Source organism: Crocodylus porosus, unplaced genomic scaffold (assembly GCF_001723895.1).
Source record: "Crocodylus porosus isolate Cpor-Errol unplaced genomic scaffold, CroPor_comp1, whole genome shotgun sequence".
Taxonomy (NCBI): Eukaryota; Metazoa; Chordata; order Crocodylia; family Crocodylidae; genus Crocodylus; species Crocodylus porosus.
In genome coordinates, this window is record NW_017728943.1 from 12,742,377 (window position 1) to 12,766,199 (window position 23,823).

Here is a 23,823-nt window from a genome sequence, read left to right on the forward strand (position 1 = left end):
TCAACCAACACTACTGAAGCATGGAAATTACCACACTCCAGCAGCTTCCAGCATCACATGGATCAGCGTCCCCATGCTGAAAAATGGCAGCGGGGCACTTTGAACTAAAGCTTATTGAGTGAGCTTTAGTTCAAAGTGCCCTGCCACCATTTTTTCAGTGTGGGGATGCTGATGCATGTGATGCTTGGATGCTTTTAATTAGCACAGCATGACCCCTTTCTGCCCCCCCCCCGCTTGGAACACGTCAATAAATACCCCAACTTAGAATAACATAACCAGATTTCTAGTGGGTTACACAATGATCAGCCACATGCACCCAAAGAATGAGAAGGAGTCTGAGTTTAGAACAGGGGCAACGCGTAAGGGGTGAACACAGATCCACGTGCACCCCCTGAGCTTGGCGGTGCACCCCCTACAAAAAGGTGCTGCTGACACTATTGGTGGCGCCTGTGGGTAGTTCCCACTTACCACCTTGCCTGCTGACATTGCTGGTGGTGTTTGTGGGTGGTCTGTGATTGCCACTGGCTGCCACCACTGCTGCAGCTGGCGGCACCTGCGGGTGGTCTCTGACCTGTGGTTGCCGCTCACCACCCCTCACCCTTACTGCCACTTACCACTTACTGCCACCATGCTCCCGCTGCGCCCCCCACAGCCGCCAGGAGCATGCGTTGTTCATGGCTTAGAATATGCATGTATATAAAGAGGTTAGTAAATAGACTGCTGAAAGAGTAGCGGTACTTGTAGGGTGTTATCAAGTTGAAAACTGTGTGCAAACACTGATTAATATCCACTACAGCACTGAAGTAAAAGTACCATTATCCACATTTCTGCTGGGAGAAAGATGACAGAAATTATTTGCCCTGGGTCATGCAGTGAATCACTGGCAGAGCTTAATGTTTTAGCTCTGAATTTCCAGACATCCAACTCTCTGTCTAATCCTTTATAGGAAGTGTGAACACCTGAAAGCCCATCACAAAGTATTAGACACTCCAGTCATCAGAGATGTCTTCGTAGTTAATGATGGGACATGGAGCCATGCGCACTTAGGTCTAGTTCAAATGCGACCTAGGCCTTAAACGGCTAACAGTTGATTCCGGATGATGAATGCTTGATGCGGAAGGAGAAATGGTTGATAAGTGCAGTCCTCTGGAAGGAGGAATGAATGAATTTGCCCCTCAAACACCACATAGCAAGTAATGTATTAGTTCCTTTTTGCCAATTTTAATAGAGGTTACTTGAAATGTGACTAAGCGGTGAAGATTTTAACTCCTTTACCTCTTCTACACAAGGCGCTTTTCACTTATCCATGCTAGATATGTGGTGCCCTAGAAAGATATTGAGGAAGTCAGCTCTCGTTCAGACACCTGCTCCACACCTGCTTTCTGCCTTGTTCCTTCCCTGCCGCCATCTTCAGAAGCCAAAGGTCCTCTGGTTTAGTAAGCTTCCTATATTAGGTATCACCATGTGCACCGTAGTGTGTGAAATCATCTCATGACTAAATTCTTCCCCTCCTGAATTTTTCTGAAGTTAGTCAGAGATTAGAGTGTTAGCAGGACAAGTTCACAGTTTCTATACCAAGTAATTTGGGTCATATGACAAAGCAAAATAATTAGGAAAGTAACTGACAAATTGAAATTTTCTGAATGCTTTAACCCTCCCTTCTCCACAGCTTCCAATTCTATTTTTCTTGTTTGCCTACTTTTCTGTTTGCTACAAAAATAATTTTCTTGCAGGATAAAACACTGCATGCCACTTTGAGGTACGTCAGTTGAATTCTGGCTTTCATAGGGTGAGGAGGGTGTTCAAAATTAGATGCATATACAGAGCTAGCATTAGGTGTAACATCAGAAAGATGAGTCTTCCATAAAAAGCCTGAACATCTTTTACTTTCAAAGCAGCAGCTACACTGCTGTCTCCTTCCACAGATTAATTAGTTTAGGCGGACAGAAGCAGAGGGATGTAGAGAGGAGACGGAGGGGCACCAGTGATGTGACGCAATGCAGTTAACAAAGCCATGGTCATTTTTGCTTGTGTGCTATACCTTTATCTCTACTTCAGCCCTTCATCCAATTTTGTTTTGTTCTGTAAACACCCCAGGACAAAAAGATTATCTATGTGGTGTTAAGCATGCTGAGGCTCTAGTCCAGTGATTCTCAACCAGGATGCTGGGGTGCCACTAGATCTTTTGAAGGGTGCCAGAGGTATGAGATAAGTGTGGTATGAGGAGATAAACTAAGCAGATAAGCTAGGCTTAGGCCTGTCCCTACCTGGATGATCCTTCACCCCTATTGCCCAGCCTCTGTTTTAAGGAGGTGCCTAGAGTCCAAAAAGGTTGGGGAACCACTGCCCTAGTCTGTTTTCCCTCCCCCGTTCTTGCCAGCCTTTTAAACTGAGGGAGGGACTGTAGGCATTTGGCATGACCTAATGCATGTTTGTGGGGCTAAATAAATATATTATGCACTTCAGATTGATTGCAGATGGGATATAAAATAATTTACATTGCAAAGTGAAATGAAGAGTTTTTCCAATTGTGCCAACATCAAGTTTAAAGTTGTTTGCCAAGGTGAAATTATAACTTCAGATTTCCTAAATCAGAGGTTCCCAAACTTTTATTGAATACCCTTTTCCAGATTCACCAGCTGCCTGCATATCCCTACCAGCATACTTTAACCCTTTAAATGACAATTATTTTAATGAAAATTAAATCCACCATCACACGCTTTCTCCTCCATATACCCCCCAGAGATGTCTTGCATAACACAAGGATATGTATACCATAGTTTGGGAACCATTGTCCTAGGCCATGTCAGGAACTGAGTATTAGGCTAACAGGTAATTGGTGCAAGTTACCAATTCAGTTTACTTTATGCAGTAGTAGCTAGACAAAGAGAGGGTAGCTGTTTGAGTGATATTGTCCTATTTAACTTATCTGCAGCAACAGTGATACAAAAGACCCTGATCCTCTGAACTCTGAATTTTTTTGTCAGAAACAATCTAGAGGAATGTGACACCCTGATACCATTTTTTAAATTACCATATTTGGCGAGTTAAGTGAATCTCTCCAGTTGGCACCAAACCAACCTGAAAAGTTCAAGTCAGGTTGTTTTTGTTGCCATATTTACATTTTAAAAATTCCTTCCACAACTCCATTGCCGTTTTGACTATGAAACCACTGCCATTCTACTGTACAAAGAATTTAAAGCTTTGGCTTTGTTCAGACAAAAGCCGTTGTCTCATCCTATTTGAGATTTAAAAGAAACTAGCTGAAAATTAAGTCCCAGGTTTGATGATGCCATTTTGTGGCTTCTCCTTTCAGCAGTACCCTGGGTGGTTGAGAGCCAACTTGATTATTGTTAGCCTCCATGTTTAATAATATACTATAAATCACCAAAACTACTTCTGGATAAGAGGGGTAGAAATTTAAATAATGCAGATAGCTGTAGCCATTTGCCAGATCCTAGTGGTTTAAGTGGCACAGCTAAGCTGATTGAACCATTCATGTGGAAGCAGCCTGCTAGCAGCTTCTTGCCCTTTTTTTCAAGTGTTCCTGGCTTGGTTACTCAGAGCCAGCTCTTAACCTGTGCCCAGCTGTTCACACTTCATTAAGACTGATGATACTGTTTTTCAAAGTACCTTGCCTGTAGGGGCAGCCTTAAAATCACCAGGTCTGTCAGTTTTAGGGCACTAACAGTGGCTGAGCTGGGGTAGAAAAGGATTAACCATCCTGCAAATTGGGCAGCTTCCTGATTGCCCAAGTTGCTAGCTGTATGCCCCTTAGACCTCAGGTGCTCAACCCCTGGCTTGTGGGCCAGATCTGTTTCCCAGCGCTGTCATCCAGCCCATGGGACTCTCATGAGTCTGTAGCTTTGCGTGCAGGGCAGTGCAGGCCTGATGTAGCACATAAACTGGTCCTATGTCATTCATCTTGTCCACAGGGCCAAAGCCTTGAGCATCACTAGCTTAAAGTTTCCCCTTTTCTGGTTCAAGGGAGAAAGGTATTCGGAGTACAGATTAATATATTGCTTTAAGCAACTGAAGGAAGTGAAGTGAGGAGCAACATCTGCAAAACTAATCCACATGAGGGAGGCAAGGAATTTTGTGAGTGATATGTTTACTGAACCAAGTGCATGATTGGGTTAGACTTAAGCTTTTGAATGCAGTGTATTCATCTTTGGGTCGCCTGCATTCAGAAGCTTGTCTGACCATGCAGTTGGATCAATAAAAGATCTTTCTTGGACAGTCACAGCTTTGTCAATGTATCATGATTATGTCACTCAGACATAATCCATGTACAGTTTTTATGGCAAAGGGGCTACTGACTTCGACTCCCAACTTTTTTTCCTCTTCTCCTTTCCCAGTCCAATGCATCTATGAATCCATGTCTTTTATGGGCTTTTATCTAATAGGTAGTATACCTCAATATTTTCTGGCCCTTGGGCAGTGATCCTGAGGAAATAGCTTTCTGTGGCCATCATCACTTCTTGGCTTCCCTGCTCATCTGAAGAAACACTTGCCTGTGGAAAGCCAAATATTTTATGGCCATGAGCTGCTGGTGGGAGGCCCTATAACTCACAGCTCAGGAATTGCTGCTTTAGGATGTATGTAACATTCCTCCACTGGAAAGCCTGTGGAAGAAATTCCTAATCTCCTGCTACTTTTTGTCTTTCAGAACCGAGAGCTCCAGATCATGAGAAAGTTGGATCACTGTAACATTGTCCGATTGCGTTATTTCTTCTATTCTAGTGGAGAGAAGGTAAGTTAGCATGCAGGAAACCTAAAGCCATTTGGGGCTGTAATAATAAAACTGTCCTCCTGGAATTTGGAAGAAAAAAGCTTGAAACAAGTGGATTAAGTCAAAAGAAACAATAGTAAATGGACTTCAAGGAAGCTCAGAAACTGTCCCCCTGCTGGGCAGCAGATTTGCAAAGCAAAGCCTGCTGGAGGTGAATTGTACCAAGAATACAGGGGCATGTATGCCATAGGAGTGGTTGTGGGGAGCCCAGACATGGGTCCTTCCTCCCTCTTTTCCAGGAGTTGTGGGGTTCATGCACTTGGGGTGACTGAATGTATTGGGAATGCAGCGGTTACTCCTCCAGGAATTAGGGAGCACCTGTCCTTGGAGGGAAAGATATGATATGTGGGAGGGGTGGTCAAAGGTGAAGCCTAATTCAGCTTGCCTCCTTTTCCTTTCTTCTCAGGCTTCCCCAGCAGTTCCAAGTGTTTCCAATATAGCTTGTGCTTCTGGTGCAATTGTAGTGTTTGGGCTTAGCCTGTTGCCACTTTGACACACAGAGGTTTTTTGAGTATTGCAAGTAATATAAAGGAAATGGTACTTTCAAATTTAGAGTTTAGGTACATCTAAATAGAATTTCATATGACAAGCAAAACTTGCACTTAAAAGTCTGCAGCCTTTCTTCGTGCAGAGTTTCAGAAGCCTGCTGTGGGCAGTGGAGACATGAAAACTTCTTAGAAAAAGTAACAGGCATCTTTTATAACAGAAACCTAAAAACAGTAAAAGTTCTGTTAACCAACATCTTGCAAGCTGGCATGCTCAATTAACCAGCATGCCAGCTTGTAAGATAATGTGAAACCGGAAGTGTCCACTGAGGCACTTCCGGTTTCTCCAAGCCCCCACGGCCTGGGGCAAAGCAGCGTGTGTGGCCCACCTCCCTGTCCCGTAGAGCCCTCAGGAGGGGTGGCAGGATGCCCCAGACACAGCGGGAGAAGTGGCAGCCTGGGCCGTTCAGTTAACTGGCATATTTTGTTAACTGGCATTCCCCATTCCAGGGGGACGACAGATAACAGAGCTGTTGCTGTAGAAGGGAGCGATCCAGTAAAACCACAAGCCTTGGGGTTGGCATGGATTTTTCATGGAACGGTATGAAGTAAGAATGGCTGGATCACTGGCAATTCCCGTTCTAGTGGAAATTTCTGTTTTCTAGTATGCTCAATATGGCAAGTGACTCAGAATGCTGTAATTGCTTTCTTAATCTGCTTAATGTATGAAACTGAGAGCATCTCATAGCAAGTGCCATTATTGAATGCTTTTGCTTGAAACTTCTGTTGAGAAGCATGACCAATGTGAAATGGTTGAGGGCCAAGGAGAATGTTAGATGCTTGAAAGCAAGGTGATTTCTCCTACTTGATACAGCAGGGTCTTGCTGTGTCTCTGCAAGATAGTATTTGGACAGTTGGCATAGTTATTTCCGTGTCATTGAGTTACTGACACTTTCAGGCCTTTATCTGTTTGAAGTCAAGGGGCCAGATTTTCAGACCAACTCTAGCAAGTCTCATTGTACTCAGTGGTTGCTGCTGGGTGCACAGTTATCCTCAAAATTAGCACCAAGTGTCAGTAGTAAACACTTCTTCTGAAATTTGCCCCAAGGTGCCTGGATCTCACTTGGTGACAGTCATACAGAAGTCCTCCTCCAGTAGAAAGTTGATTAACTTGCAGATTGAGGCATCACCTCAGATAAGCCAATCAGAACTAGCCTTCAGATAATATCTTGGTTTCATACTTGGGTTTTACAGTAATGATTACAGCATCCGAGGTTTCATTCTCTTAGCAGCAAGAGGCTGAGTCCCTTGGGTTTTGCCTAATAAAGGGAAATTTACCAGCATTAATATGTTGATATAGGTATTAATGTGTATCCATACCAATTTTAGCTTGGTTATGTAGAAAGTCTTACTTATAATAACAGTGGCCTTTTTTTTACTTAGCTTTGTATGTGACACAAGTAGGGCTTCTTTTTGTCAATATTTTGTTAAATTTTGTCTTTGGGGTGACTTTCAGTTTTTGGGTCCCAAAATCAGAGTTAAGGATTTTCCTTTTTTTTATATACTGTAATAGGTCTTGCTTTGATTTTTTTTTTTTTTTTAAATCACCATGTTGTGTTAAAAAAAATAAAGTTGGTGTAAGGCAGGGGTGCCAAACTTATTTGGCCCCATAGGCCAAATCCAAACTATGGGACTCCCTATGGGCCAAATGACCTGATGAGTGGCAGCGTTAATCCTGTGGTTGTCAGAGCTGCTGTTTCAGCACAGCTCGAACAAACACGGAGTTTAAAGTTGCTGCTGCCCCCCCCTCCGCCCGCTCCACTCCCTTTTCCCCTGTTGTCCATTTTAGTCACCAAGAGCGACTAAAACACCTGATTTTTGGTGGGGAGGAAACAAGTAGTGGTAACTTCTGAGGTTTTGGAGCTGCACTGAAACAGCAGCTCCAACAGCCTCCAAGATTATCTTCACTGCTGCTCTGGCATCTGGCCTATGAAGGTGGGTGGTCCAGCCTGCAAGAATCCCTGTGGGCAGGATCACCCACCTCCAAGCCAGATCCAGCCTACAAGACGGTATGTTTGACACCTCTGGTTTAAGCTATACATCACAAGCATGCAGTGCTTGCCTAGCAGGGCTTTTTTTCCTTTGCTGTCATTCACCCTGAAATCCTGAGAGTAACAGCCACATTTTGGGGCTTCAGCATGACAAGACATTTTTAAAGAAAACTGTACCCACAGTTTGTTAATATTACCCTGTTTTAAACCCTTTCCACATGGTATGTAAAGGCTCTGTACAAGTATCAAATGGAAATGTAAAAATTTATTGCCACTCAGTATTTTGGGCCGGTTTGAAGTTTTGTACATGAACTCTTAAAAGATGCGAGTTGAGATACTTGTCCATCTCCTGTGTTAGCAAACTGCACTGGGGCAGGAGTCAAGTCAACACATCCAACCTCTATTTCCAGTGTGTTCCTGGAAATCTGTTTCTGTTGTGTGTTGGGTAAACATTGATTATTTTGTATTAGTTTCAGGAGCTTTACTAGTATAACTGTGGGGCACATTTCCATGTCAAGACAAGCCCTTATTTACTCCCAGGCCCTTCATGGTCTGTATCTCCTGACTATCTTTAATGTTTATTCTTCCTACCATTGCTTCTCTCTGTGCAGCAACTAGCAATGCAGTTTGCAGCACAAGTGCCATCAGTTTACATCTTCAGAGCCTCAGTAAATGAAAAGAAATGAATCTGCAGACAGGATAACTAGCAAGGAAACCTATTGTAATTAACTGTTTTGCTTATCTTCATCTTCAGCTGAAGAATTGTCAGATCCTGTTAATGCCACTTAGAGGCTGGTTGACAAACCAGAGCATATTTTTTCTCTAGACACTTGAACTTAAGTGACCTTGGATTGTTTGGTTTTTATCAGTCTGTCATAGAACAAGAACCTGCCTGTAGTTGATTCCCCCTCCCCATCTCAGAATGAGACAGCTTGCTCCTTTTTTCAGTTATACTCTGGAAAGAGCCCAATCTTAAACTATGTAATAGTAAAGGTGAGCTATTTGAAGGTAAGGTGTTTAGAGAGCACTGTGTTCTCTACAAAAGTGTGTATCTTGGGTTTAGGTCTCAAGAGAGAGATGAGAGCAGAATTTCAACAACGCTAGACCTGCAGTGCCTCTTTGTCTCAAAGTGACTCCAGGGATGGGGGCCCTTAAGATTTTGAAAGTATGAGCTGTCCCCTTCCCCGCAATAATAGGCAGAAGGAGAGACTTCCATGACAAGGTCAAAAATCAGTGTTACAGGAAAGTTCACATTTTGTTTTTATGCTAAACCTTAAACCTGAATTTGTCTGGAAAAGTCAAGCAGATGAATTTCTGATAAAATGCCTAATGACCCTATTGGTGATGTGGCTTGTGGGAGACATTTTTGCAAATTCATTGGTTGCAAGACCGAGTACATGTGACGCGTACACTTTTCATCTCTGTAATGAAAAAGGCCATCATTTCTGAGGAGGCTTTTCAAAAGGTCATGTGCTTCTTTTGGTTTGCAGGTTTTGGTGATACAAATCAGGGAATAGACAACTTCTGATGCAAGCATAACACTGGGAGGGTGGTTCAGTAGAACATTTGCTGGAGGCTTGAACATTAGGGGTACATCTAAGGCTTCAATATCTAGCATCTGGGACTGCCTAGGTAACTAAAATGTCATCTGGACATTGGTCATAGGTAGAATTATAGGTTGATATGGCATCCATTCAGTTTAAAGCATTACAGGATGGCAGCATAATTACTGCCAAACAACATGGTTTTATGGAAAACCTTGATGTCTCTTCTAATACGACAAGTTCTTGTTGGCAAAAGTAGCTGCCACAATATACTTCTGTCAGCCATTTTACCAAGTATTGTACAGCATTCTTGGGAACCTCCAGATCATTTTCCTATACCCTACTCTGCTACAAAAATAATCACCGGTATTCCAGCTGGCTCCCTACCACTTGTCATGATGCCAAGGTTGAACTGCGTGTGTAAGGCTTTTCTTGAATTCCAATACCACCAGTGCAAACTCCAGGGAAACTCCTTCCCCCGGCTTTCATTAAGGTGGGGGAAGGGAGGCAGTCGGTTCTTTTGAAAGTAGCGTTCACATCTCGTATAATACTGTAACTATTCCTTTTCTGTTGCCATTCCCCAATGTGTGTGTTCAAGATTATTGGCCTCAGCTTTGCCTATGTACTGCTTTTTCATCCAGCAATTGCACTAAAAGGAATGATCAAAATGTCCCATACACAATAGTATGCTGCCCCTTTCATTACAGATTCTTTTGCTAAGCTTTAAACCTGATCAAAGCATTTCCCCCTCCTTCTCCCCTCTCTCTGCCTCCTTCCCCCCCAAAAGGCAAAGCATGTGCATGGGTTAGTCTCTCACCCTGGCCCAGGTGGGCTTATTATATCTGTAGAGCTGAGTGCAAGTCAGAATTGGGAGGAGCACTGTTTTTGTGCATTTCTTTTAACCCTTCGGTTCAGAGCCTTTTTTTTTTTTCACTTGTGACCTTTTTAAAAAATTGTAGAAATAAAACCTTATGCGTGTGCTTGAAAAAAGTAGCTTAAAATGGACTGTAATGGAGGCATGGAGGGGACAGCTAAGTCTTTGTTGTGAAGGATCATTAACACTGAAGCAACTAAACCACTCCTGTAGGCTCTCTTGGCTCTTTTTTTTATCTATGACTGAACGATTGAAAGGTGCAGTAATATCAACCCAGGGACAGTCTAAGTGGGTTTCTAGCTGTGTTGAACTACTTGAAACATCTAAAGTGGACCCACTCTCAGTGATAGGGGCCTACTTTATTAGAGCCCAGGCCATGTCTATTGGTTCTCTTCTTGGCATTTGAATGGATGATATCTGCAAGGAAGTCCCCTGGAGCTTTAATCACGTTACCAAGTATTATGACAAGTAGTGCTCAACCTGTGGCCTGTGGGCTGGATCTGGCCCTCAAAGTGACTGGTTCTAACCTGTGACGCAGGATCAGTTGCAAGCAGCTGTACCCAGCATGTCCCCTTCTTTTCCCTGCCCTGTGGGTAGTGCAGCAGCTGATCTCCCTGCTCTGTCTGTCTCTCCTCCCCTCCTCGGTGCTGTTTGTTCTGTTCCCTTCCCCACCACTGCTTACCAGAGGTAAGCTCCCTTCCTCTCTCCTCCCTTCCCCCCCCCCCAAAAGGGAGTGGTGGCCTGTGGTACAGCCAGGTAGGGAGCACCCAGCCTGCAGCTGTCAAAGATTGAGCACCGCTGCATTATGCTATTGCAGAAATCTCTTGGGCTATGCTACATTTAGCAGGTTGTTTCTTCAGCCATTGTTCACAGAGGGAACTCTGAGATCCATTGGCAGGTATGTGTGGACACTGCTTTGAAAGCTGTGTATTAGTCAGGAATGTGTATGTGGGCAATCATGTCAAGAAGAAAAGGAAGTAGCTGGAGTTCTTTCAGATGTAGTGTCCACATAAATATCTGAATTGCTCCCTTCTACCTCCTCTTTCTTGGAGTTGGGTCCAATTCAGGCTTTCTAGTTGAGAGGAAGCTGAGGAGCAAGAAATGTATATAATGCCTTTTGTCCCCTCAGTGGGGGGGTCAGAAGGGGTGGTGAAACTAGAGTACACTCTTTGGGTGCTGCTATGACAAAAGTCTTCAGAGTCTCAGGGTGTGAGACATACCCCCTAATGAAGAAAGTATATATGGGCAGTACATCTCTAAGAACTCCAGTTACTGAAGTACCACTATATTTGTCCAGGGCTTCATCTGATATCCCTAAAAATGGAGTTTCCACCAGTGTGCTGGGAAGCTGTCATAGTCTAATAAATCTTGCTACTAGGGCACCTTTCCCTTAAACTTTATATTCTTTAATATCTGTTACTGGTAATCTACAAGGCCCAAAGGGAATGACTGAGAAAAAAGGGAGTGACTAGAGTGTTTGTAGATTTCCATGACTATTGTCCTTGAGAGTCCTTGATGATTATTAAAGCAATTGAAGCCAAGAAAGCCAAGAAGAGGGTTCATTCAGCCTGCTAAAATGGAGAACCTGTCTTTGAGAAGGGAATGCAAGAGCATGGCACACTTAGGATAGCAAAATGAAGGTTGAGAGAAAATGTGATTGTTTTCTGTAATGGTATCTGAGGATGAACACTAGGGAAGAGAAGAGCTGTGTTGGTGCAAGGAGTAGGAGCAAGAAACCTAGCCATTTTTCTGAGGCAGCCTGGTCAGTTTATGAAGAGGATCACATGATGTGGCTGTCTGTGAGAGCTGAATGCAGTAACGAAAGAGACCTTTTATAGTCCTGTGTTCTTCAGGTAGTTAGATCTTGTAGGTGAAGATCTTCAAGTACATTCGGTAACTTTCTAACTGTATGCTACTTCCTGTTGCTGGGAATTTGAGCTGTCACAACCTCTAGCAGCCGTTCCTGAATGAGTTATGAGGGAAGATTATGAATTTTTAAGAAATGTGTGTGTCTCTATCTGTAGTTTTGTTTAGATGACTCCTGACTTTTTTTTTTTTTTAAGAATAGAAGTCCAAAGAAGGATGGTGACTTATGAGGATGGACCAAAATGTATGCAACTGTGAACAGTAGAATGAAATGAAGCAAAGAAAGAAGAATCACAGCAGGGAAAATTGATAGGAATTGTAGTTGATATTTTTAATGGAAGGTAGTGTTAAATCTTTTCCATAATAATTTTTTGTGATCTATAATTTTCTTAATAGTCTTCCAAGGGAGCAGCCAGGATTTTAGGCACTATGTGGTGGCTTGGAAAGTTTTAGTACTGTAACCTTGTTAGAATGGTCTTGTTAATTTGTGCCTTGTATTGAATTCTTGGTAATGATGTGTGCTTGTCTGTCAACCTAGCTTTGGAAGATTAAAACCACATTAGGAACTCTATTTTTTCTTACAACTTTACAAGGCTGCACATTGTTACATCATGTTGCATTAAATGTATAAATGTAAACTTTGATTCACTGAAGCAGGTGTGTGTGGAGGGGCTTATTGGTTGTCATGTCTTACAAGGCTGCTGCAAGAAGTTTTTAGAACTATATTCCAAATTAAAGTAAAGCCATCCATGCCACGTATTTTCTGCAGTGAATGTATTCAAAATGTTCTCTGCTCTAACTGCTTTTCAGCACAAGGCATCTTCCCTAATAGAAGCTGCTGAATAAAACTGATCAATGGTGTGAAACTAGATATAATGGAGATCACAATCCCAATTTTTTTCAGCTCTGATTTAGTTGATTGTATTCCATAATTGTGTGTTTTATATGGGTGTGTTGGAGCATTTAATAAGTTGAAGGAGAGAACTGTCCCTACGTCAGGCCACACAAAGCAAATATTGTTTTTATTGGGTGCTTATAACTCTGCTTATATAATACTTAATCTATTTTAAATAGCTGTTTGTTGTCCACAGTAGTCAAAAATCAAAAAGGGAAGCATGGATCGTTAACAAATGGCAGGGGAAATGCTATTATATGGAGGTTGTGTTGACCCTGCTGCATGGTATAATTGATTTTAGTCCTTTTTAGACTTGTCTGTAGGGGCATACAGCCAAAAGCCCATTCAGATCAGTGTTGGAAATATATTCTTAAGTCTAAGGATAGAGTAAGTGCCAGGGTAATACTGTGTAGGAGAGGGGGTTAAATTTCACTGCATTGGCAGTGTTCTTGTTTCCCCTGCTTTCACCTGTGGCATTTTTTATAGGGTGTCCTGGGTAGTTTGGATTTTGCTCGTAGTCATTGTGAGTGAGGTTATGAAGTGGTGATTTTAGAAATCCCTTCCAACAATTGCCTGTGCATGCAGGGGCCTGCATTTGGTGGGCCAGGAGACCCCTTCTAGTATTGTGTTCTTTGTTTTTACGTATCCCTTTGCTATCTGTGTTTCATTCCAGGGCAGTAAGAGCTTGATTGCTTCAGGGGAGTATGTGGGAGGTGATGGGAGAATAATATGAGTGGCTCAGCAGAAAGTACTTTGTCTAATTAAAGAACAGCATTGACTAGACCTGATAACTTATTCAGGCATCCTCGGCAGGAGAAATGGTGGTCCTGTGACAGTTTGAAGGATAGGGATATAAAATGCAGGGTGGTGGGAGAACCTTCAGGAGCCCAGTATAGATATATGAAGGTCCTGGAGATACAGTAACCAGGGAAAGGCCCCAGTTGCATGTCAGCTATTGAATTTCCTTAAACATCTAAAGCTTGGCAGTGGTTGCATGTGTTGCCAAATTAACAGATCTTGGAGACTAGAGGTCCTGTTATCCAAAAGCCTGGTATGGTTCAAGTGGTGACTGGATGAGCTTTTCTTCACAGAAAGCTGAAAGGGCATCTTTAAAAGTCTTCATCATCTAGTTAATCATTGATGGGATTTATGATGTTGCTCTCTAGGTTCAGGACTGGGGCCTACCAAAGTCAGCATAATGGCTAAGTATTGCCTGAAGGCTATTTGGTAGTTTATTTTCAGAGTGGATTTGTTTTAAATCAAATCAATTTAAATAACTGGTCAGGAAGCCTCAATTTAATTATTGTTTTCTACAAAAAAGTGCATTCTTGTTTGATATAACCTTCATTAAAATATTCCCAAGCAGGAAGAGGCCATATCTTTTATTAGACCAACTAGATAGTTGCAAAAAATATATATATATTTTCAAGGATTTGGACTTAAGCACTCCTTTACAGGCAAAGGAATCAAAGATTGGAAAAAAAAAAAGTCAAAGATATCAGTTTGAGAACTGAAACTAAACATCACAGAAATGCTTAATGGGATCTAATAGGCTGAGCACTGAGTCCCATTGGGTGGAGTGGTTTTCGTTCATCTTTACTAATCTATAGAGGAGCCTCTGGGAACCCCATAAAATTGGGCCTCTAATATAGTCCATGGCCTGTTGTGACCTATTCATAAAACTTTTCTAAAAAGGTTATGTCTCAAATAGTATATAGTTTGAAGTTATAATCCCTATTCCACGGTGATATCTTTGAGTACTAACGTGTCTTAAATTAAAACTATCTTTATATAGGTTTATTTTTTAAAGCATTTTAACAAAAAAATTTAAAGAAAATGAATTTGATTCAGATTTAAAAAATACAGTGTTTTGATTAAAAAATCATTGATTTTTATCCACCCTGCTTATTTTAGTCTGCTCCGAGGGTTGGCCCAGCTACAATCATGAGCAGTTCTTTTAGTTTCAAACAAGATTAAGCTTCACTGGTGAAAATAGCAGCTTTGCCTGCCCTCCCCAGAAGGGTACATACTAATGCAGCTATGCTTGTAGCTGGATAGTAGTGGCTGTAAGAGGAACAGATCACTAGCAGGATCTTATGTCTACCTGAGGCTGGTCGTTTTCATTAGATCTGTTTTCCTTCGGCACTGGCCTGTTTCTTCATGCTGAATGCTACTCAGGAAAGTAGTTAGTGGCATTACCCTGGGGGGCCTTTAAGAGTAGGCTTGATGCCTACCTAGCTGGGATCATTTGAGCCCAGGGTTTTTTTGTTTTTTTTTTCCTCCTGCCCTGGCAGGGGGTCAGACTTGAAGATCTGTAAGGTCCCTTCCAACCCTACTTCTATGATTCTATGATTTGCCTTTTGGATTCAGATGTAGTTTGGAGAGGTGGAGGTGGTGTGCAGACTGACTCACATGGCTTGCTGTACCTCAGCAGTGGCCTGTGGGTGTCTTGATCTGAGATGCCCAGATATCCTAGATTGTGACTAGGGATAAATGTCATGTGGTAGGGGTTTGCAGATAAAAATGTATTGTTTAGGGATATTTCTCCCTTCATGTGGTGGTGGTGGTGGTAGTAGTAGTAATAGGCATCTCTCTCTCATGCACGACAACAGAATTAGGTCCAGTGTGACAACAGCTCACTAAATGTAATCCTTGCTTGAAAGATAGTAAAGCTGGAGTGACCTCTCCAGGGTGCAAAAGCCTAAGCAGTGTATATGGAGACACTGAACTGCCCACACACTGGTGTGTTCCCCTTCAGCCTTGCTGGCTTAATGCAAAGGAAAGGCAGGTGCCACATAGCTAAGTTGCAGAGGAATTTTGTGAGTTGAAAGCAAACAGGTAAGGTGGGGATTTCTGGACTGTTTTTTTTTCTGAATGAGAATTCTGTTTCGGTTTATTTTATTATATTTTGCAGAGAAAGCAGATTGCATCAGGAAACTTGACAGGAGTAGTTTTGGATGCAAAAGTGCTGCATTGCCATACCTGTTTCAGGGCATAACATAGTCATGCAGACTCATTCAAAAGTAGAGTTTGATGCAACTGCTGTAGGCCAGCAGACAAACTCCAGCTCCATAAACCAGAATTTGCAAACCCCAGCTGTACTGTAAAATCATTGCAGGTTAACCACAAGGAAGCCCCTATATCAGGTGACATTGTCTTGGAGTGGATTACCAGGGATGTGTTGTAATCATTTTGCACTTGTTATGTGTTATAAACTTTTGTAATAGGTGGCCATGTTCGCATACGCCAACTAGAGGCTTGCATAGTGTTTATTTAACAGGTGCTAAGTGAATAAGAGACTCTAGGGTTGCAAATATAGAAGAAACATGTGGCTGGGATTTTCCACATGGGGTTTCCCAAGGGAAAGTCCAGCGTCTGTCAGTAATGTGACAGTCACTGCTCCGAGCCAATGAAGAAGTGCCACACGTGATTAGACCACCCTGCATCATTGAGGGTATAAAAGACATTGCACTATGAACTTTGGGGTCTTTGTGCGCCCGACGGAACGTAGTCACGGATCGGTTTGAACTCGGAGCGACCTTCGGCCTGGCCAGCCGGAGGGGAGGACGCCGGACCCGCCTGATCCCAGCGACCAACCCTGGAAACACCTCGCCAGAACACAACAGCAGCCTCACGTGTCACTAGGGCGCATGAGACGTGGTGAGTGTGTGCTCACTGGTGGACACAACACCATTGATTCTGTTTTGTTTAACGTTTCATCGATAAAGTTAAGCCTGACCACCTATAACATCGTCAGAGCGTGATCTGCTGTAAGCCCAACTAGAGAAAGATTCTGTAACAGGATGTTGCAGGTCCATTTAGGGCAGAGGCGGGCAATTTTTTGGACTGGAAGACCACTTAAGGAGTTCTGGTGAGGTGTTGTGGGGAGGAAGGGGGGAGGTGCAGTTGATCCTATCCAGCCCTGGGCCCATCTGTCTTATCTGTCTTCCCACTGCCAGAGGCCCAGGATGGAGTGGGAAGGTAGGGTCTCTATGGAGATTGGCCTGGGACTTTTTTGGGCAGGGCATGCTTGGCTGGGTGGATGGGATGGGATGGGGACAAAGGGCAGGCAGGGAGTGGGGAGCAGCTTCCAGGAGCAGGATAGGCAGCAGGGACCTAGAGTGCAAGGTGGTGAGGGTGGGTGGGGTTAAAGGACTTGCTGCAGGCCAAATAAAATCCCTTTCTGGCCTGTGGGCCATATTTTATGCCCCTTGGATATAGGGAGTGCTGGCAGCATAGTCTGGGAGAAGGGGATAACTGGAAGTTGTGCCATTCAGCGCTGTGAGGGTTGCAAGAGGTGCTTGTGTAATATTGGCAGCATTACTGGTAAGAATAAATATTTTCTGGAGCATACAAGCTTGTTAAGGTGTCATTTCAGAGGTGGAAGAGGATTTGTCTTTTGTTCCCTCTAGAAACGGGGTGGTGTGTATTTGTGTATGCACGTTCACCTCATCTTTCTTTGGTCCAAACTTGCCTCCAGCTCTGTTTTGAAATACCCATAACTGCAAATTACAAGGACAAGCAAGTAGGCCTGGCTACTGGATGTCACTGCTCCTCCTTCACACCAATGAATCCCAGCGACATTTTCCAGGTCCAGAACCTTTTTAGAGGACGTCATACCTGTTGTACAGAATCTTGTGAGTGGGGGCACAGCAAAACCAAACTTTTTAATGCCTGGGAGCAGTATACGGACAACACGATAAAAGGGAGGAAGTCATGACCACTTATCACCTGATAGGATGCAGTGGGTGAAATGTATCCTGTTTATGACTTTGCTTTACCTTTTGCATAACCTTTTTCTTGCTACTGGGACAGAAACCATATGACTCCTGAACCATGTGCTTTGAGGTGAGTCAGAAAGGTCTGCCTGGTAATACTAATTTTTTCATCTGAGTTTGAAGGTCCTGGAGTTCAAATGTTAAATCAGGGTAATGTGGGCCTTTTCCCAGCACTGACATTGCTGCTTGAGCAATGTGATGTTGTCTTAAAGAAGGCACAGTACAGATGAAATGTTAAAACTGATTCTTCTGTCACTTCTTGGCACTTTGGATCCAAATTATAGACATGACTCTAGTATTCCAGATTCATTGCTATTGATGTGAGGTACGCGTGTAGCAAAAACAGTTGAAAAAGCTTTCGATTTCTTCAGTACAGTACCAAAAACTGAATCGGTTGGAATCCAGGCTGACTGCTTTATTTGTCCACATAGTTCCCCTTATAACCATCACACACAAAGTGTTTTACAATAACTGTGATAGGAGAAGCACGTTTCTGATCTTGGTTCTTGCACTACCCATAGAGTGGGTGCCGTTTGGTCTTTCTTTCTCTAACCTCCTGTCCTTTTTCTTGCTGTTTTTCCAGCACGGGGCTTTTTGAGTGTGCTGACTTCATGACTTGTCTGGAAGAGCAAAGCGGGTGTGTTTGCTCTCCTGTACGCATATTTGCTACAATCAGCTCAAGGGGTAGCCCTTGCCAGGCTGTCCCTTCCACAGTACTAGCTGCTTGGGGAAATACTTGTGGATAGATTATGGGCAGAATTGCAAGTTCACTGCAGTTTTTTGGACTGAAAGATGTAATATTAAGCATGTTTTCTTTAGAGGCATGGAGCCTGCTATTCAGTTTCCTTCTGAGTAGTGTTTTAGTCATTTTGATGCTGGGAACTCTTACAGTATTGGTTTAGTTGTTTGTATGTATAGTAAATACTTAAGTTCCTGGCTATGACCATGGCTCCACAGTGGGCGGGGATAGTGACAGGCACTGTGTAAGGCAGGCTTTGGCATGGACTCCATGCTGCAGATCTGTGTGCTGTCTGAGCTCTAGCTGGGAGAGGTGGCAGCTGTGGCAGGGGTCTTGCAGGTTACAGGGCTGCACAACGGGCCCAAAGCCTTTTTCTTGAAAGGTACTATACCCGCTGCCCCCCTTCCCCTTGCCTAGAGGCTTGGGCTCAGCTTTTGGCAGGGTCCTCCCACTGGGCACGTGCTCTGTCTGCTTCCCCCCAGCTGCCAGGCTGTCTGTCCCCTACCCCTCCAGCCTGCCTTGCACTGCCACCCCTTTACTTTCAGCTTAACGCGCCCCTACCACCGAGCACAGCACGTGCGCAGAAGGGATATCCTGTTGGTTTGACCTGGCTCACCCAGCATCTGTATAGCTTGTACGCTTCAGTGGGGCTTTTTGGGCATTTTTGTCTAAGAGCTGATTGAATCAATTATGAGATAAAAGCACCAAAAAGCCCTGCTGAAGTGCCCAATCTATACAGACACTGCAGAACCGGGTCCAACTAGCATGTTGCCCCTTCTGATAAAGTGCCATTCCTTCCTTCCCCCCCCCCCCCCAAATGTCTGTCAGTGTCCAACAGGAAGGCTTTATTGGAAAGTGAACAGGGGGTGATGATGAATAATGCTGCTGCCCATGCACTTCTCTGAGGTAGCCAGGTGTGATGCAAGTCCTGGCCTTGCTAAGACCTGGCTCTTGCAAAGTTTTCCTCTTCCTGGCACAGGCAGGGCTGCAGTGGGCAGAGAAGTGAGGCATGACTTCCAAGAGGGGCACCAGCAGGGCTGGGGGGTAGGGGGAGCAGGAAGTTGTGGCTCAGAAGTGAGGGGCACCAGTGGGGATGGGGAGGGGGGAGGTGCTGCAGGTCAGGAGTGAGGGGTACCAGCAGGGCTAAGAGAGTTGAGGGCTGCAGTTTGGGATTATGGGCATGGGTGGCGGTGGGACACTGCAGGTCAGGAGTGGGGGGCTGTGGCTTGGGAGTGAGGGGCAACAACCTGGGCAGGGGCAGGACACCAGTGTACCAGGACTGCTCAGAGCTACAAAGCCGGGGAGGGGGGGGCAGCCACAGCTGGACCTACATCCTGGTGAGCGCAGGGAACAGGGGGAGCACTGATTTTTCTGTGATTAAAAAAAAACAAACCAAAATCAAATGCCAGAATATACTGGTATTTAGGGTTTGTTATATTATAATGATTGAGGCACTGCCAAATTGCTTAAAATTGCAAATATATCAGTAAAACAGTGTGTTCAACTGATACTTACAGAGAGAGAGAGGGGTTTCATTTAAGGTGTGGAAAAATGCGCGGGGGGGGGGGCTAATTGGAGAATTTTGGATTTTTTTAACAAAGGAAACCAGGATCCCCTGCTGTGAGGAGAGGCTGAAGAAACTGGGTTTGTTTAGTCTGGAGAGGAGAAGACTGAGGGGAGATTTAAAGCAGCCTCCAACTACTTGAAGGGGGGTTCCAGAGAGGATGGAGCTAGACTAAGGGTGGGCAAAATATGGGCCTGCAGGCTGGATACGGCCTGCCAATTGATTGCATAAGGCCCATGGCTGCCCCCATGGCAGTCCACATGGAGCTGAGCCCTGCCTGGGGCAGCTGAGACAACGGTTCAGCCCACATCCACTGATGGCAGCACCCTGGCCCTGGTGAGCATGCACAACTTCCTGGCAGGGCTGCTCCTGCTGCAGTTGCCCAGGTACTGCTTGGCGCCCCTCGCTTCCAACAGCTTCTCCTCTTCCTGCCTCTGCTGTGTCACTGCAAGCAGGAGAGAAGCTGCAGCCTGGCACTATGTGCACTATTCTGTATAAATCAGGACAATTTCTTTTAAATAATTTAAATATGTTACAGTATATGATTGATTGTTAGTATACAATTTATTTTTTTTAATCTATAGCTTGTTAAAGTGATACCTCCTGAAATATTTTGTGTGCAGCCCTTGACAGTTCACCAAAACTCATTAAATGGCCCATCAACTGAAATAATTGCCCACCCCTGAGCTCAATTGTTCTCAGTGGTGTTAGATGATAGAACAAAGTGCAATGGTCTCAGGTTGCAGCAAGGGAAGTTTAGGTTGGATATTAGGAAAAGCTAGGAGGGTTTTAAAGCACTAGAACAGGCTACCCAGAGACATTGTGGAATCTTCATCTTCAGAGGTTTTTAAGACGTGGGTAGACAAAAACGTTGGCTGGGATGATCTAATTTAGCCTGGCCCTGCTTTGAGCAGAGGGTTAGATCAGATGCCTTCCTGGGGCGCGTTCTAGACAAACACAGTCATGTGAAATATGGTGCCACAAACATGTTTGTAGCGCCACATACTGCACAGTCTGGTGTTCTCTATGCTGCAAGGGCATGCTGTGTGAGCATGTGCTACTTTGTTTTCTTTTCTGTGGGGTTTTTTTGACCCTGAGCCTCCCCTACTGCCCCTGTGGTAGCTAGCTGCACGCCAAACCACATGTGGTACAGGCGTTCCCTGGGGACGAGGAACTGCGGTGCAAGGTGCGTTGCTACTAGTTGTCCCCGGGGAATCAAGTGTCCACACATGTGTGGATGTGCCCCTGGGGTCCCTTCCAAACCTAATTTTCTATAATTCTATGATAAAGGGGGATGATGGATCTAGGGCAGCATCCATTCCTCCATACTCTTGCCTAGGTGTATGCACTGAAGGTCTTGGTGTGAGCCTCTCGTGGACCTCTTACATGTACACCATGATCCAGAGGATCAACAATTGACATACATAAAGGAAGCAGGAGTGCTGGGACAGTGTCAGTGTAGCTTACCTAATTTACATTATTCTAATTGCTAAGTATTTTTAATGCACTCCTGTCCTGAGGGAAGAGGTGGGATGAGGGATGGGGAAATAATATTTGACCTTTGTTCCATACAACATCGACCCAGAAGAGCTGTGTATAAGTATCTCATCTCTACACTACCTAGTATCTGTTGGCTGATATTGGCATAATGAGGGTGATTAAACCAGCTGGGTGACTTGCTTTTTCTGTACGCTGAGGGACAGGTGAGTTTGAAGGGAGGCCTTAGCTTTTGACATCCCTGTATCTTCAGTGTGTCAAGCTGCAGCATTTCAGTTTCCTTAGCTGTTCATACAGGCAGCATTTAAATAATGCAGGAGCAGCACAGATGCCAGAGTGCTCACTCTTAGAGGCTGGTTTCATCTCTGGTTTCTGACACAAAGAGAATGACAAAATGAGCTGTTAAAATGGTTTGGCTTTTATCTCCTCCTCTTTCCCACACTCCCATTACAGAGAGGTTTGTAGTGGAACTAAATCATTATTTATATGAAACATTTCCAACTGATGCAAGATTCTGCCTGTGTTGTCAGTTCTTGAGCATCAAGGACTAGTGCATTAACAAGGCCATCCTTTCTTTGTTTTGCTGGCTAGTGTGGGTGTATTAGAGCCAGTCTGGCATGTCACTTCGAAGGGATTATCTGCCTAGTGGCAGACATGAAGCCTTTAATACTTGAAGCAATTACAAGTCCATAGTCCATAGCTCGGATGCAGTGGAGCCATATGGCCAAGGGCACAGTCTTTAACCAAAACAAAGGATAATAGCTGAACTATGGTTAAAGAAGAAATGCTCAGATCACTAGTGGCAATATAGGAAGGCTTAAATGCTTATCTCTGTGCCCTCATTTAAGGAACCCATAGCTCCAGTATCTTTGGTGTAGTTGGTTCATTACAGCTCCAAAGAAAAGTGCATTCTGACCCTTCTATCCTCACTTCTGTGGTGCCCCCTGCTTTGGATTGTATTGCATCGCTGACAGAAAAATATGAATATATGAACTTACCTGAGCTGCTGCCTTTCTAGTGGTTCTCAACCCAGGGATCATAAATGCCCATTTGGAAGTAAGTCAGGCAGGTGTGGATAGTTTATCTAGGACTGAAGAATAATTTAAAGCCTTCCAGATGATGTAAAGTCAGGTTGAGGTGTTAATTACTAGAAACCACTCAGCCCTGAGGTTATAGCCTTCATTTGGCAAACCTTTTCAGCGAGCTGATTCCCTCATGGCATGCACCTCTGAGTACAGGAAATTCTCTGACTTCTTAGGGAATGAATGAGAAACAAATCTGCTTGACGAGCCTGGCTGCTTCCTACTTGTATGCAATTTTTCCAACAGAGGAAACTAGAAAACTCTCAGATTTTTCTTTGGCCCAGGTGCCGAGAAGGGATAGAGAAAAGTATTACACTTGTGCAGTGAGTGGGTGAGAATCACGTTATGGTACTGGCAAGGTGAGTTAGGTCAGAACAGTGAAGTCAGCTTTACTTGGTGAAAAAAATTGGTAACATTTTTTTGAGATGCCAGTTGCTTGTGGTTGTGTTAGGAGTGAGAATTTCCCTGCATAAAAAAATATAAATGAAAAGGCTTTGTATCTCAAGGGTGCCTTCATATTTATATGGCAAGCCACCAAAGCTCTACATGTAGAAAATTGTTCCAATTGTGAGTGTTACTCAGCGAACTGGCAAGCAAGAGGTGGTATACGGGGGGTGCCCTAGAGGGTTGTATGTCAGATAGAGCATATATTTTATACAGCTCACCATGCTGCAGTTCCTGGGGAGCAAAGGTGTGTGTGTGTGTGGGGGGGTGGCATTATGTAATTCACACTGTTACAGTTGTGCTGTGCTCCTTTTGAGAACTGAGGTTTGAACAGTGGAGTGGGGTCTGCTCCCTCACTGCAGAAACATAGGGATAAAAGGCAGATGGAGATCACTTTGACAGCTGAAAAAGGCTGCCAGAGCAAGAGGAAGTTGCTGGGATGGAAGGAAAAAGTGCTTGGGCAAGGAAGCAATTGGCTGGTACTGTCAGAGAAGGGGAGGGGGAGCAATAGTAGTGGCATTAGAAATAGTCCCCCATACAGGAGAACAGAAAGTAAAATTTGACATTAAACCAAAGTAAGGCATGAATGAAATGAAAGATTTTTAAACTAGAGTATATCATAAAGTTCTTGCAGCCTGTGGGCAGTGAATTTAACATGCTAATTACGCGTTGATTCTGCAGGTTAATTATATATTGTGTTAAAAAACTGTTGGTTCTAAATCTCCTGCCTTTTTAAATTTGTATTTAACCTCTGCTTTTTCTTGTACAATGCAAAGGTAAATAGGAATGTCAGCTTTCTTTTTTTTAATTCAGTTGTTGCTTTGTGTATACCTTTGCCACTTTTTATTTAAGGCTCTTTGATGCTGGAATTCTAAGTTCTCTGAATAAAAATAATCAATCCTGATGATAGAGTATTTTGCTGCCAGCGTGACCTTTTCATTCTCCAGGATGCAAGTATTCCATATAACGATATAGATCTGGTTATCTATAAATAAGTACTGCAATAGTCAAAAGATATACTGAGAGGATTGCAATTTGGGTTCATGAAAATGAAGTCCCTTTCTTACTGTACAAGTGTGAGGCCCTCGTATCTAGGACAGGTAACTTGAATGTGGCACTGAATTTTATAATTATACTAGCCAACTGCCCGTCAATGATGGGGTGGGAGGACAGGGAACATCCCTCAAAAGTTCCTTCCCCTTCTCCCCCACA

The 23,823-nt window shown here is 43.8% G+C and overlaps 1 protein-coding gene across 3 annotated transcripts in view; it reads left to right on the forward strand.

The window, feature by feature from the left end:
• GSK3B (glycogen synthase kinase 3 beta) overlaps positions 1 to 23,823 on the forward strand; it is a 242,558-nt gene that overhangs the window by 123,161 nt on the left and 95,574 nt on the right. For all 3 annotated transcript variants that reach the window (XM_019548715.1, XM_019548717.1, XM_019548716.1), the window contains exon 3: positions 4,670 to 4,753. In XM_019548715.1, coding sequence (XP_019404260.1) covers positions 4,670 to 4,753 — 84 coding nt within the window. The remainder of the gene's footprint in view (positions 1 to 4,669; positions 4,754 to 23,823) is intronic.